Source organism: Melanaphis sacchari, unplaced genomic scaffold (genome assembly GCF_002803265.2).
Source record: "Melanaphis sacchari strain LSU unplaced genomic scaffold, SCAv2.0 Contig36_pilon_pilon, whole genome shotgun sequence".
Lineage (NCBI taxonomy): Eukaryota > Metazoa > Arthropoda > Insecta > Hemiptera > Aphididae > Melanaphis > Melanaphis sacchari.
The window spans coordinates 2406606-2420103 of NW_020271232.1; the positions used below are offsets into that span (position 1 = coordinate 2406606).

At 28.2% G+C, this 13498-nt stretch overlaps 2 protein-coding genes across 24 annotated transcripts in view; one reads left to right on the forward strand and one right to left on the reverse strand.

Annotated features, from left to right (window-relative positions):
• LOC112596910 (ubiquitin-like) overlaps nt 1-287 on the forward strand; it is a 1827-nt gene extending 1540 nt beyond the window's left edge. The window contains exon 2 of one of the 2 annotated variants that reach the window (XM_025342769.1): nt 1-287. This exon is cut by the window's left edge and continues 172 nt beyond it. In XM_025342769.1, coding sequence (XP_025198554.1) covers nt 1-141 — 141 coding nt within the window. In that variant the 3' untranslated portion in view covers nt 142-287. The other variant, XM_025342770.1, reaches the window with a different exon arrangement.
• A 5279-nt stretch (nt 288-5566) lies between these two features.
• Nucleotides 5567-13498, reverse strand: part of LOC112596908 (ensconsin-like) — a 36065-nt gene continuing 28133 nt past the window's right edge. For 12 of the 22 annotated variants that reach the window (XM_025342756.1, XM_025342755.1, XM_025342758.1 and 9 more), the window contains 7 exons: nt 10202-10494; nt 9664-9948; nt 9293-9534; nt 7927-8050; nt 7512-7828; nt 6418-6593; nt 5567-5890 (listed from right to left, as the gene is read on the reverse strand). In XM_025342756.1, the coding sequence (XP_025198541.1) occupies nt 5877-5890; nt 6418-6593; nt 7512-7828; nt 7927-8050; nt 9293-9534; nt 9664-9948; nt 10202-10494 (1451 nt within the window). In that variant the 3' untranslated portion in view covers nt 5567-5876. The remainder of the gene's footprint in view (nt 5891-6417; nt 6594-7511; nt 7829-7926; nt 8051-9292; nt 9535-9663; nt 9949-10201; nt 10495-13498) is intronic. The other 10 variants (XM_025342760.1, XM_025342759.1, XM_025342767.1 and 7 more) reach the window with 2 other exon arrangements.

Consider the following 13498-nt stretch of genomic DNA (forward strand, 5'->3'; position numbering starts at 1 on the left):
GAAGGTATCCCACCAGACCAACAACGTTTGATCTTTGCCGGTAAACAACTCGAAGACGGACGCACATTGTCTGACTACAACATCCAAAAGGAATCTACCCTTCATTTAGTGTTGCGTCTCCGTGGTGGAAAAGCTCAATAATTTTAACTTGATTTAAACATTCTAGCTTATTCGAAATGTGAACCAAAAACTATTCAAAATTTTAAATATTCCAATGTCATAAAGCATAATTTTTTTTTTTATCGCAGTTTGCATTCCTACTATTATAACACGACAAAATAAAAAAATCAATAAATAAAACTTTAATATTCAATAAGATGTTTTATTTTTTTTCTCTACATTTAACTTTATTTCAGGTAATGTAATTTTATGTCAAATAACATTTGTTTCGTTTACTTTTATGCCAGCTCAATGTACAACACTGAGGAGTTAATTTTACAAGCTGACTTACATGTAGGGTGTTAAAAATTGATAAGAGTGTTGAAACAGGATATCTTATACATTGTATTATAGCAATAAAAGAGTTAATTCCTGTAAAGAGAATAAAAAAATTCTATATTTCTTGGTAATATTCAATTATAATAATTTCTTGTATTGTATGAGAATTTTTATATGATATAATAAATTAATTGCTGAAAGGTTAAATATGTTCAACATTAAATGATGAATTTAAATTTAGCATGGCATATAACAATATCAATTTTAAGTGTAGTGTAATAATGTGTTATGAAATTAAATCGAGTACTACCTGCGCCTTGGTTAAATGAAATATTGTAAAATCTAAAATTATTTAGTAAATTTGTACATTTTAAAAATCCTGTTCAGATAACTAGGTTCAAGTAGTAAGAAAGTTAATTTTATTTTTATTGAATCGTTCAATATATGTGGTGTTGGCTTAATTGAGTTTTTTAATTTCTATTGCATATAACAATTTTATGCTAGATAAATGATGATTAAAGTGTACAAAGTTTATATGTAGTTGATATTCCATAAATTTTATTTAATTTACACTAATAACATAATATATGACTAATATTACATTAGGCTCCTCATAGTAATTTAAAATTTTGTTGAATAATTAGATAATCATAAATAATCATTGACAAGAAATAGATTTTCATTAATTAATTTTACTGATTTCTTTAATTAATAGTCAGTTTGTTTTACAAGAGCTTAAACTTTCAACTGAAGAAAAATTCTTTGAATAGATTCATTTTCACTTTTTTTTTTTTTAAATTCATTAATATTAAATAATAAATTTATTCTTTATAAGCTTGAGTTACAAATAAATTATATTTATTAACTATTATTAGTTAATAATATCATTATGATTAACTAATCATAATGTTTTTGTTTGATAATGTAACAACATTTATGTCATATAAATCACAAGCAAACAATCCTAAATGTAAGTGGTAGTAAAAAGGGTTTTGTTTAAAAACTTAGGTTAGTCTCTACTGATCTAATTTTTGCGGCTTATAGAAGATCTGTAGATATACATAGTATAATGAATACAAACACTCATTGTTGATAAATATTGATACATGACCATGAATTCAAGCATCAAACTATTAATAATTGTAATTGCTTACAATTATGAATTTTAAACATATTGTTTTCATCAATCAAAATTAGGTATATAAGAACTATTCAAAATTTTGCAACATTTCATTTTTATACACATTGAAAGGAAAATTATAGATACTATCTAAAAATTTAAAGGTATACAATATAACCATTTTGGCCATTATAATTACTATTGTATTAAATTTATAACAACTGCAAGTAAGTAAGTAATAATTCTTTAATTTTATTACTTATCTGAAATAATATTATAAACGAGTCATATTTAATATTTATAAATATCTATTCTATTCTAGTGTTGAAAGAGTTGTGGCAATCCTAAAATAAAGATCTCAAATGATGAAAAATAAAGTATTTAACTTAGTTATGGAATGTAAATCAAACTATGTGATTTAGATGTCTTCAGAACTTGGCAGTCAACAGCATCTAAGCAGTATAGATACATGTCACATGGATGAAATATATTATTTATAAAACTGAAAGAAGTAAAATAATATTATAAAAAAATAAAATATATTTATTTGTATTACAATCAATTATGATAGGTGGCCTGGATAAATTTCAATCTCCAGGTCTGAATTTAGTTCCCATTCTGCTCCTGGAAACCTACTAAACAATACTAGATATGTAAATGTAGAATACACGCCTACCACACAGTGTCAGGACTGTCAGCTCCAGAAGGATTCAGAGCTCAAGAATAAAAATTATTAGTACTTTTTTTTTTTTATAATCGGAAAATAGAAAAAAAAGTATTTAAGAAAAACCTACAATTTTTAGGTAATTATTTCTGCTCAAACAATTTTAATATTTTGTTATATTAAAAAATAAAATTAAAAGTAGATGGGTACTTCAAATTTTCACCAAATTTTTAAATTATTATTTGCAAAACATTTTAATTTCTTTTGAGTTGTTTAATAAGCCTGGGAATTTTTTTAGTTTTCTTTCTTAAAATCGTCACTTAATTATTGGCTTCATCAAAATTCTTGAAAATTTAATATAAGAGACCTCACCTAAGTTGTTTTTATATGTGTTCACTCATTTTTAACCACTAGCTCCTGATTTTTTCTGTTGTCACTTTAGTCGTTGTTTGTAAAAATTAAAAATCAGAATCGTTACGATTGGACTTACTCGTTTGTAAAGTAATAAAATTATTAGCACTATTTATTTTTTTGTCTTTGTTTTGATATCATTTTTTCCTTAGAATTTTAGACAAACAATTTTTAAAATATGACACCATATTTAACACATTACCTGTTTGGAATATAAAAATAATGTTTAATCGACTCGGTAAAATAATAATAAACCATAATGTCAAATATTTGGATGTACTTATTTTAAATATCGACTTGTCAAAGTTCAGTTTTCAACGTTTTTGACAGTAATTATTTATTCATTTAATCAACATTAATGAATTTAACTTGACGTCTTATTCAAAACACTAATTCTACACAATATTATATTGATTATCGTTTGATGTTTAGTATAAAAAAAATAAAGAAATACCAGTGGTTTTCTTCGTGTCATTAAACATGCAAATAACAAAAGCTGCTTTTTTTTTTTTTATTCAAAAAATAAAGAAATTTCAATATGATTTGATTTGAGTAAATCGTTAAGTAATGTTACATTACTTTTAAATATACATCTCAATGGACATAATAATATCATAAATGTCAATAGTATTATTGACTGGTTGATTCTAATGAAAGATGCATTTTGTTCTATAATTTAATAACTATATTAATTTATATTGACACATTGTGTGCACATCAAACGTCATAAATTTGCAATTCGTATTTGTCCGCTACACATTTCTTCATGTTCTCCGCCAATAAAAGTCTAATTCATATCAAACACACAGTTTTTTTAATCAAATAAATGGTATTCTTTGTAACGATAATAGTTTTATTTTATTTCATCACCGGGGGAATCGATGTCAAGGAGGCCCTACGAGTTAATGTACTTTTATGCATATGTTATAATTTTATAAATATTTTGCTGGGCATATCACATTGAAATGTCACTAATGTTGAATATTAATCGACATTAGTAGTCAGTGACCTGTAGGCCAATTACGGTAGACTTTTTCGGGTAAAACTAAAAGGTTGCTTTAAAAAGTTTGTTTGTGCAAAAAATTAAGTATTGAAAATTAAACATAGACCAATACTTTGGAATGTAGGTCAATTTTTTTTCTTATTTTCCATTACATATTCAGTTTTCATTATCAGATCTGTGTTTATAATTTTTAAAATGAAAACACTTAAGTTTAAACATAAATGTTGTTGTTTTGAAACACCTGTTGACACAAAGTCAATAAAATATATAACAGACTGCAGTTTGAGTAGGTATATAATATTATTTTTACTAAAAACATCAAGTCGGATAGTTCTTAATTAGGTTTACATAATAATATTATTATAACTAATAACATAAAAAATAAAAACAATTTACAAGTTACAAATGATATATATAATATATATTACTTTAGTCGTTTTTCTTTTTATTGAACATACATTTTAACAATAAACTGAAAAAATACTTTGCTACGTTTTACACGGATTCAGTAAAATAATAAAAGAAGATATATATTTATATAATATTAATGGCTGAAAAGTAAATGTAAAATTCAATAATAGTCTATGGGGGGGACATTATAAATAAAAATTACATTTATAAACTGTTTTTACATAAAAAAAAAAAAAGTAAAAGTAAAAAGTAATTAAAAAATAATAAAAATTAGAACAATATTACTATTTTTGAATAGCGACAATTAAAAATGTTAGTTGTATAAAATAACATCGCTATTTAGTTTACAAAATCAATGATTAACATGTTCGTTTAGTTAAGGTATTTATAGAATTCTCCCTCTTGTTACTATTAATTTTAATAATTAAACAAAAGAAAAAAAAAAATTAATAATAAAATAAAAATATAAGATGGCTTTGTCTTACCATACAACATTGTCATACAACGCATACACATACTACTACTGATCAATGAATTGTTGGAAAACGATGATTTTTCTCGGGACAAATATTATAAGACAATAATAATCTATGCAACGTATCATTAACAACGACAACGCATACAGACCGCAAACTTAATAAATCATGGATACAAAAATAATATTTAGAGAAATAATAATAATAAAAAAAAAATAACCCACAAATCAATAATCACATTAAAACACACTAAGTACTCGAGAATGCAAAACAATAAATCACTAGCAACGATTAATTGGAAGAACAAATTGAAAACAGGCGTTTATTAAATAATGAATTTTTTTTTTTTCGAGATCAAGGAGGTTTTGATGGAGAGTAATAAATCTCGGGTGTTCTTAAGACGAAATCTTTTTGAAACAATCAACACGATCGGTTGTCATATCACGCAGTCTTGGGAAAAAGTTTTATCTACTGCATGAGACACAGCATTTTCCCCAAACCCTTGCCCACCAAAACAGTGGTCGCTGTGCAGTTTTCTTAAAATTAACCATCGGTGGTCGACGATAGCGTCATCATCGAAAATAAAAAACGAATAGTGTTTTAAAATAAATTTAGCGTTGGTTAAAGAATTTGAAAAAAAAAAAAAAAATTAAATTAAAAAAATACTTAAAAATATCGAAACAATAAAATGTACTCGACATAATTGTTGGATTATAAAAGTGGAGTGGTGAAATCAATTTACTGGATAGATTTCTAAAATATACATAGTAAACAAATCAGACAGTTCTCACTCGCAATACGCTCAATGCGGTATCATCGCCCATACATTGATTATTACGCTCATCTTGTTATTAATTGTTTGGAGACTCTGGCTAAACGCGTTGTTTTATTCCCAAGATACATTCAGACGGTTTTTCTTTCAAGACAAAGCGATCTCATGTCGTTATAAATATTTATATAATTAATACATCATAAGATTTGTATTATTGTTAATGTACATTAGACGTGATAATTACAATACATATTAAAATGTTTTTATAGTTAACACGATAAGAGCTATTATTATTATTATTATTATTTTATATTTTTAAGAAAACGAAAATGTATTAAAAAGAAGGGATGTTTTGAATTGATGTAAGATAGAAGATGATGAATATTTGTCGTAGTAGTATGTCTAGACGCGACTAAATAATTATAATAATTTGAATATTGAACGTTTTACTTTTTAACTACTTAATAATTTAGATAAAAATAATAAAATAACAATAAAAGTAGCACTCGTGTTTAATACTTCAATCTACCGCAAAGTATACAAATACCCACAACAACAATCGCAACCACTTTTAGTGTTTATTAAGATAGTAAATCTGAAAAAATAAAAATGTCATCAGCAAACAATCATTATTATAGGAATAATAAAAATAGAACCTTAAGGTAACGACGTACCCAAACGTGTTGTCTCTGTCTTACTAATAGATACTGTACTATTATATACATTCAGCAGTTCTGATTTTATGTGTTAAGCTTAAATATTAAAATGAATTTACTTATTAACAATCTTTAAGGTAAGAACATTAACTGCGTTCTCTCATTAGTTTTTTACAATAAGCTAATAGTATTCAAGCATATTATGAGTTTTTTTAAATATTGAACTATAAAAATGTACATAACTTGCCCAAAAACTAAAATACAGTAAATAACCAACGAGAAAAACATAGATAATGTTCTTATTTTTACAATCGATAATAGGCTTATTCACTCTAATATTAATGCTAACAACACAAAATTGATTCTATTGAATGTAAATTTTTTATGTTGTACGTATGTTTGTAAGATGGAGATAACACACATAAGTGGGTGTGGCATCTTCTTAAGAGTTTAAAATTTTATTTACCATTGACGATTTGTTGTTCTGATCTATTAGTTTCTTGATACGTGGTAAATTCTGGGGTGTTGTCTTGAATGCACTTTTTCATGCCAATATCAATGATTTGTTGTGTGGACAGAGCATCAGACGGAATGGGTTCCAACGATAAATCTAGCAGATTGTTAGTCACGTTGTTTAATTGTCTGGAGGAAAAATAAACAGAGTTAAAAAAAAACAGAACATCAAATATTTTATACTGAGTCAATTATCAACATAAACTGAAGTATTATGTCTTATGACATCGACATGACACAATTTTTATGTAACTAGATTTTTTATAATTAAAAAATTTATATTTTTGATTTCTGAATTTGAAGTAAAATATTTCTTCATTTTCATATGTGTGTAAATATCAAACAATTTTTTAATGAACGCAAGTTTTTAAGTTTTTAATAAGATGAATCTAGTGCACATTGTACTACTGTATACCATAAATATCACCCTATGCACTCCATTCTTCATAATATCAAAACCATTTATTGCTTAAGAGGACGTCGTACCCGCATATGTTGTCTCCGTCTTACAAATGCGTAACATGGCAAATAGTACTCTCAGAAGATCACGTTTAGCTCCTTCAGCTTGAAAATTAGAATGAATTGACCTCTTTTGAAATTTAAAAGTGAGATTATTATCTAGGGCATCTCATAGGCTTTTTATTATATTTTAATTTTAAAGCGAGTTATGTGTGTTTTAAGACGTGCAAGCAATTTACAATTTTAAAATACTCATAACTTGCTTTAAAATTAAAATATAATAAAAAGCCTATGAGATGCCCTAGATAATAATCTAACTTTTAAATTTCAAAAGAGGTCAATTCATTCTAATTTTCAAGCTGAAGGAGCTAAACATGATCTTCTGAGAGTACTATTTGCCATGTTATGCATTTGTAAGACGGAGATAACATATGCGGGTACGACGTCCTCTTAAGAATACAACAAATTATCAGTAGATTTAATTCAAAAACAAAAATGTCGTCTAAAAGAAATAATGTCATGTTATTCGAGCATTAAGAATCGCTTAAACTGCAAGTTTAGATGGATAATTGCGTTAAGTATACGTACACTTCCGAACTGAAAACTGAACCACCGTTGGCCGTAGGAACGCAGCCGTTGCTTTGATGCACCGCTGAGTTGTCCGCACGACCGTTTTGTTTGGAACCGGAAGTTTCTACTGAAACCAATCCGTTAGAAAGCGCGTTGCCGGGCGGTGACGTCGGCGACGATGCCGATGACGTCGTTGACGACGACGAATGAACCCTCTCGGCGGACAGCATCGCTTCGGTCTCAGATACGGGTCCTACACTGGTCGTCATCGGGTCCGACGATGGTTTTCCCGTTTTATTCTCGCCGGCTTGTTGCTCGGCAGATTCAGTCTCTTCCTGGAAAATGACGATTTTATGTTAAAAAAGCCGATGACACAAAACGCCCATCACTATAGGGTCGCGGGCCTGACCTATGGCTGTAAGGATATACGTACTTTGGTCGACGCGTTTCCTTTGCCTTGGTTCCTAGTCCGCAGCATAATGGCTTCGACACGTTTACGTCTAAGTTGCCTGTCTTCTTCCTCTTTTTTCAATTTGATTTCCATTTCTTGTCTCAGCCTATAAGAAAATTATAGTTAAGTTTAAGTTTTAATACCTATTAATAAATTATAACACAGGATGTTTATTTTTAAAGTAGATAAATACTTATTTCTACAAAAACTTGTAACATTTTTAGAAATATGTTTTTTCCATTTCATACTTTGAAGTAGAACATGGGTATTTCAGGGAATTATGATGTATAAAAATTAGTCTTTAAAGATAAGCAAAATAACGAACAAACATAAACAACACGCAATCGCATGGTTATCTGAGTGCTATTAAAATATTTATACCTCACTAATCTAAGCTTTAAATATTAATTTTATAATTTATAAATTATAACTACTGGTTTGTGATTCTATTTTCATATTCCAAATATTATGATACTTATTAAAGGTACCTATATAAAAAGTACAAAACACGATAAAAGATGATAAATTTTTTTTTTCTCAAAGATATCGAAAACTTTTAAATACAATTATAATTATTATTCTTCACTTATCTTTAAAAGAATTATACTGTTTATAATGGTAAAAAGTTAAGTATAAAAATTAAAACCACCGATATTTATCGGTTTATTTTTTGACAGATCTATTCATTTCATTAAGTTCCTATCATTTTTAAACACTTATACAAGGAAAAGAAACGTATTAATAAAAGCAACAATATTTTAGATGTTGTATCTCCAATACATCTTTTTGCTTTAATAATTAGTTTTTTAATATTAATTTTTAATTACTCTTTTAGCCGATATACATTTTTAATTTTCAATTAAATTTTAAAAATCTCTGACATGCCGCTAACAGGTGGTAAAACACTTTATAAAGTAAAATAAGGGTGTTTTAGTTCTAAAATAATTTTGCAATAGCTTGTAGCATATTTAATTGAATAGCATTTTGCAGTTACGTGGGAGAAGAGACAGAAATACAAAACCTTATATGGACATAATATGAGCATTAAAACATATCTGATACCATCATTAAAATGTATTGGCGTTTAGCCAACCGATTTCAATACAATATAATATAATATACAACATATAAACGAAAAATGTAGTTTTTAATTTTTAAAAACATAAAAACTAACTTTTGATAAGTTCATATGACTATTTTGAACAGATTATAAGAATAAGAGCCCCAGCCTCTTGGAAAAAATACTCATGAGTGTACTAGTATAGTAGGTACATAATTATAATTGAGTATATAATAATGTGATTCACTATATACATGACGGGTTAAAGTTATGTATTATATGACTTACTTTTCAGCTTCTTCTTTCGCTTTGCGGTCAGCTTCTTCTTTTTCCAATTTCAACTTGTGCTCTTCCTCCTTCCGTTTTCTTTCTTCCTCTTCACGTTTTTTTGTTTCTTCAATGGCCAACTGCAACCGCAACTCTTCGGATTTCCGAGCCTCTTCCAACATTCGCAGTTGTTCTTCTTCTTGCCGGCGTTGTTCTTCTTCTTCACAACGTAACCGTTCTTCTTCGGCCAATCTCTCGGCTTCCTGTTATGCATGAATGAAAAGAAAACCAATAGAGTAAATAACACGTCCACGCTTTACTTAAACAATTACTAGCATATCAAAGTATATATTATTATACACGTATAAGGTAATAACATAAGATAGACATACCAATCGTTGTCTTTCCAACTCTGCGTCTCTCTCAGCTTGTTCACGCGCCAGTTTTCTGCGTTCTGCCAATGCGGCTTTGGCTTCTTCCTCAGTCGAGATTTTCTGTTTTGTAGCCAACATCGAAGCGGTCATGTCGCATTCGGCCAGGTCGTTCACCGACCCTTGGTTTGAATTTTCACGACTGTCTTCGTCTTTAGATACCACTGCGGCTGTGTGCTGCTGCTCGGATGATTCGACGTTATCAGGATGAGTTTCAGTAGAATTCTTTATGTTTTTATTTTTTTCCTAAAAAACATAAAAAATAAAGCATAGGTACATTATCATATATAATATATCATCAAATACAGTAATATAATACAAACGATACTTTATATGTACAAAATTATAAATAATATTATAACGTATAAAATAATTTTTTTTTTTTTTGGGAGAGATAAAAAATTAGAAAAAAAACTATTTACTATCATATATTTGATTGATAGTAATCAATTAATTTGATTGGTAAATTTAATGGATACAATAAACGTCACTATTTTACCTTGACAGATGTCGACTGCAGTTTTGTATTGTCGTTGGGGAATTTTTTCGTCTCCACTTTAGGAGTAATCGACTTTTTGGTAACATTCACTTTGGGCAATGGTGGTCTTTCGCCTGTAGCTGGAGACTTTGCGGGTTGATCTGATGTGACGCCGGTCACAGCTATACTGATCGGTCGAGGTTTGCGAGGCGTAGCCACGGGCCTGGACCTTGGTTGTGTTGGCAAAGGTCCAGTGCTTGACTGGCTCATGGAACTCTGGGGTCGATTCGGCGTCATTTCACCAGATTTCATGCCTAAACAATCAATCAATGTACGGATTAGCTTGCATCGACGCTCATTGCATGTTTTTGTTAAATGCGTTTAATAGAAAATTAACGATGTGGAAATTAGACGAGAAAATATATAGATTTAACCAGAAAATCATACACGCAGAAAAGTTAACATTAATGTCGTACAAGGTCTTACGACAGTATAATATTGTAAATGTTTACGTTAAATAACTGTGTAATTATCGTCGTTTTTTCTACTTTCGCCGGTATTCATTACAATTGTACTATGTTTTATACAGCCAATGTAAAACATTGTTAAATTCAAGGTTTTGCACCCAAATGAATCATTATAAATATAAAGCCTTAATTTAACTACAAAATAGTTAAATAGCAATATTTTTTTTAAACATTTATCAGCATACAGACATATATATTCGTTGATTAACGTATAGTAAAACATAAACGCCACATAACTTATCAATATAAAACTGATATTGAAAAAAAAAAACAATTACGAAAATAATCTGCGTGTATGAATAATTTGTACCTGTAACCGTATATTAAAGTATTAAAAAAAGATTTACATTTTAGTGAATTTGATATTAATATGACTGGAAATAGAAATATTAGACAAGTAGAATACAACAAATAATTAATTAAAAATATTAGTTATGTATCAATTCATTATTATTATTAGAAACTCGGTGTGGATATATATGAATCGCCTTGGCCCAAACTCGAGTACCGCCACCTGTTGGATAAAGTGCACTTACTGTTTGATCGGGTTCGGGTGAGACCAATACGCATGCATTAAGGACACAAACATAATAATAATAATAATAATAATAATAGGTACATGCATTTTATTATTAAATGTTAGCAAAATATGGGTGTGAAAATAAAGTATAGCACTAATAAATGACTATGTACTTAAAACTAGTCATCGAGTGGTACATATTTTGTAGATATATGATTAAACTAATTTTTTGCATACCTTACTCATTAATTCATACAACACGTCACACGAGTACGTTTTTTTTTAATTTGCTGGTTATGTTAAGTTTGTAAACTAATTAAACATAATTAGAGACACTTAGAAACATTAGATTACAAAATAGAATCAATAATGTACATAAACTATGCTAGATGATAATATTTAATTGATTAAAATAATGGAAATATTATATTTTTAGTTAAGCATAAATGTACTTACGAGTTTAATCTACATAATTATAGCTATTTTAGCTAAAAATATAGTTGATTAGGTATTTTATATTCAAAACTGAAAATAAACATTTTAACGGATAACTAAAATCAAGTAGGCCAGTCATAAATTATGAAAGATATACCATACAAGTGATTTTGAGTTAGATTTATAGAATAATTTTTTTTCATAAATGTAAATGCATATATAGCTTTAATATATTATGTAATAAACAAATAACTAACAAGCATAAAAAGGCAAAATGCGTTTAATAATACAAAATATACTATACTAGTTTTTCTATTATAATAAAAGTAGATATATATAGGCAGCACATGCTCAAATATGCTATCATGCAAACTTCCACCTCGTATTTTGATTGTTTACGTAAGGAAATACTTAGAGAATACTACACACGTAGTAATTAATGAAAATATAATCGTAGATACAGTGTGAAACATGTAGGTACTCGTGTAGAAAGTTATCGATTGTTTATAAAAATGTGAAAATTTAACAATAAAACATCCTCGTTGTCCGTCAACACACAAGATGAAAATGCTTTAAATTTAAATAACGAGTATAGGTAGGTAAGAGTTAGAAAAAACCTTAGAGTTTCAGGTTAGGTCGTAAATTACACGATGACGATATTAAACGAACTTATAATAAATACTAAAGCGTGGCATATTCCACTTTCGTAAAATGCTATATACGATTTCAAGTGAACATGCCTCGATATAATATGATACACGTTCGGTAGTATAGGTTTAATATACGTAGTTTAAAGACGATAGATTAACAATTTTTTCTCCGCATATCATACGTACAGCAATAATAATATGTAATATGCGATATGTACGGATAGTAATTGGAGGGCGCGGGTTTTGTTGGATGTATTTGAAGAACTATATTTAAATCATAAAGAAATTACTTTTAAATATATAACTATAATATATAAGTGTATAAATGCATACATTATACATTACGTATTAGTTAAGATGCTCATAGCGTTATACATAATTTGCTACCTCTGTTAGATACAAATAATTGCAACAACGAAAACCGCTCTTCGCATTTTTCTTTTCGAAACCAAACTGTTAAATAAACGCACTCCAAATTCGCGACATATTGCAAGATTTCTGATTAAGTAAATCTAATGAAGGACTTTTTAAATATTTAAATTTTTAAGTTGTTTTAACGAGTTATAGGATTTTAAAACATAATAAAAAAAAAAACCGATCGACGGTCAATCGTTAATTGGAGCTTCAGTGTCCAAAAAAGCAGATCATTTCGCAAAGTATCTACTATTAAAGGTAATGAAGTTAGAAAATCCAACATAAAAAATTAAATTTTATAAGCAAATACAATGTTGTCATAAACAGTGCAAGACACAGACTGGTACCCCTATAATCTATGAAATGTTTTTGTGACTATCGACGGAAAAAAATAAACGATAAAAAAAATATAAAACACGATATGGACATATACGATGAGTATAGGTTGACTACCTAAATTACGAGAACAATGTTTGATGTTGGTAAAATAAAAACCGTACATTTAGAAGATACGATCAAAAAATCCGAAAATACATCAAGTACACGGTAGACAAATATTTATTAGTACCTAATAACATTTAAAATTTTCGCTTTTTTTGCGTATAAACCATCAAGTAACAGATTTACTTGTACGATAATATATATATGTATGTAAAATACTTTCTCATCAGAATTTAACGGTTTAGTTACGAAATGAAAGAGATGCTGCGTGCGATATGGGTATAGCGCAAAGAGGACAACGATATTAAAGGCTGTACGGATTGTTCCATAA